Source organism: Gossypium arboreum, chromosome 11 (assembly GCF_025698485.1).
Source record: "Gossypium arboreum isolate Shixiya-1 chromosome 11, ASM2569848v2, whole genome shotgun sequence".
Lineage (NCBI taxonomy): Eukaryota > Viridiplantae > Streptophyta > Magnoliopsida > Malvales > Malvaceae > Gossypium > Gossypium arboreum.
Genome location: NC_069080.1, coordinates 2,973,019 through 2,975,378, shown reverse-complemented (window position 1 = coordinate 2,975,378; position 2,360 = coordinate 2,973,019). Strand labels below are relative to the sequence as shown.

The window sequence follows — 2,360 nt, the reverse complement described above, 5'->3', positions numbered from 1 at the left end:
ATGTGGAGTCTGAACCAAAGGCTCTGTCCTTCCATAATAAAAAAGGTTCATAACATCATACAATTAATTTAATTTTTATTTTTAAAATTTATTTATTCAACTTATCAAATATAAGGTCATAAAATATAAAATTATCTCTCTCTTCCAATTTCATATCAAAATAAGAAATGGCCTTTACCATTCCTCCTAAGACATCAACAAAAGCCAATTCTTTTCTTCTTTTTTTTTTTTAATTTAAAAAAAGAAAAATAATAAAAAAAAAAGAATTCTTTTTAAAGCTAACCCATATAATTCCTACTCATGATCTTTGTTCCTTAAAGCTTGCCCTCTTCCCTTATCATCACTTTCTTTTATTTATTTATATATGAATCAAATATTCAAGAATTTCCAAAGAGAAAAAACCTAAATACCCCAAAAAAAGTGATTCCAAAAGACTCTTCTAAACATTTAGTATGTAAAAACATTGATCCAAAAGACCCACCAAAAGATTAAAATTAAACACACTATACACACTCATCCTCCCCATCACTCATCAAAGATAAAGCAAAACCAAAAAAATAAAAATAAAACCATTAGAGAAACAACTTACTACTTTGATGCTATCATGGAAGGAGGAGGCAGTGATGATCATCACCACCACCACCACAGCCACCACCATCACCACCAACAACCACTCCACCATCATCATCATCACCACCACCGCCCTACTTTCCCATTCCAATTACTAGAGAAGAAAGAAGAAGATAACCAACCTTGTTCCTCCTCTTCTTCCCTTCCTTTCCCTTCCCTACCGGTTTCATCTTCCTCGGCCGATCAACACACCTCGACTCGTTCCATTTCAACCCACCAGATCTCGCCGGAAACTTCCAAGACTCCACCGCCTAAACGTACTTCGACTAAAGACCGACACACCAAAGTAGATGGACGTGGTCGTAGGATCCGTATGCCGGCTCTTTGTGCAGCTAGGGTTTTTCAGCTTACTCGCGAGTTGGGTCATAAATACGATGGTGAAACGATCGAGTGGTTGCTACAACAAGCTGAGCCGGCGGTGATCGCCGCTACGGGGACTGGTACCATCCCTGCAAACTTCACTTCCCTCAATATCTCACTCCGTAGCTCCGGTTCAAGCATGTCGGTTCCTTCTCAGCTTCGTTCCTCGGGTTTTAGCTCTAACTTTTCTATGCAACAACGTAGAAGCTTGTTCCCCGGAATCGGACTTGAAACGACGCCGACGCCGACGACGTTCCTTAACTTCCAATCTAGTAGTACTTCGTTGGGAATATCGGAAGAAGCTGAAGAAAGTAGTTTAGGAAGGAAACGAAGACCCGAACAAGATTTATCTTCACAACATCATCAAATGGGGAGTTACTTGTTGCAATCAAGCACCGGTACAATTCCGGCGAGTCACCACGGTCAAGTTCCGGCTAACTTTTGGATGGTAACTAATTCTAATAATCAAGTTATGAGTGGTGGTGACCCTATATGGACATTTCCTTCAGTTAATAACAGTGGTTTGTATAGGGGAACTATGTCTAGTGGGTTGCATTTCATGAACTTTCCAACACCAATGGCCTTGTTACCAGGCCAACAATTGGGTTCAAGCAGTAGCGGTGCCGATGGAGGCGGCGGCGGAGGTGGCAGTGGTGGAAGTAGTGGCATAAGTGAAGGACATTTAAATATGTTAGCTGGATTGAATCCTTATAGACAAGACTCCGGTGGCACCGGCGTTTCGGAATCTCAAGTGAGTGGCTCACATTCACACCACGGTGGTGGAGGTGGCGGCGATGAATGACGTGATTTACAAACCAATAGTGTCATGCGATCGTAGAGATGATGATGATGATCATCGAGCAAAGCATCATCTTTGCTTTCTTTTGATCAAGTTGTGTAGTTTGATGTGTAACACACGTGAGGTTTGATTGCTCCTTTTAATTTTTTTTTTCCCAAAAAAACATGAATTGAGTTTTTATTATACTAAAAAAACGAAATTAAATTTTTTTGGTGTGATTAATATGAGTTCTTTTAGGGTTTGAGAAAAAGGTAAGAGATAGACACTATTAACATTGCTATTGTGCCTGGTTTGGCTAAAAAAAAAAACTCAGATTTTTGGCGTTTCTTATATTTTTATTTTTGTTTACACAATATATTAATTTCATTTCATCATTTTGTTGGTGCATTTTCAATTTTTCTTTCTTTTTAGCAGATGATTAATTGCATGAGATATGGATACATGAATTTAGGTTAAAATATTAGAGAAATATTTTTAGTATCTTCTACATTGGGGCGTACTTTGGCTCTTGGGATTAATTGTTATTTTAGCATCTTCTAAACGTAAATAGTTTAATTTAGTCCTTTTTATT

General features: G+C 38.3%; 1 protein-coding gene across 1 annotated transcript; it reads left to right on the top strand.

The window, feature by feature from the left end:
• The first annotated feature begins 298 nt into the window (after nucleotides 1–298).
• Nucleotides 299–2,039, top strand: LOC108461648 (transcription factor TCP14). The gene has a single exon (XM_017761550.2). It carries the CDS (start codon nucleotides 605–607, stop codon nucleotides 1,790–1,792), a length of 1,188 nt encoding a protein of 395 aa, XP_017617039.1. The 5' UTR covers nucleotides 299–604; the 3' UTR covers nucleotides 1,793–2,039.
• The last annotated feature ends 321 nt before the right edge of the window (nucleotides 2,040–2,360 follow it).

Bases quoted from the DNA above. Each gene is read 5' to 3' on its own strand.
- LOC108461648 (XM_017761550.2), top strand. From the start codon at position 605: ATGGAAGGAGGAGGCAGTGATGATCATCACCACCACCACCACAGCCAC.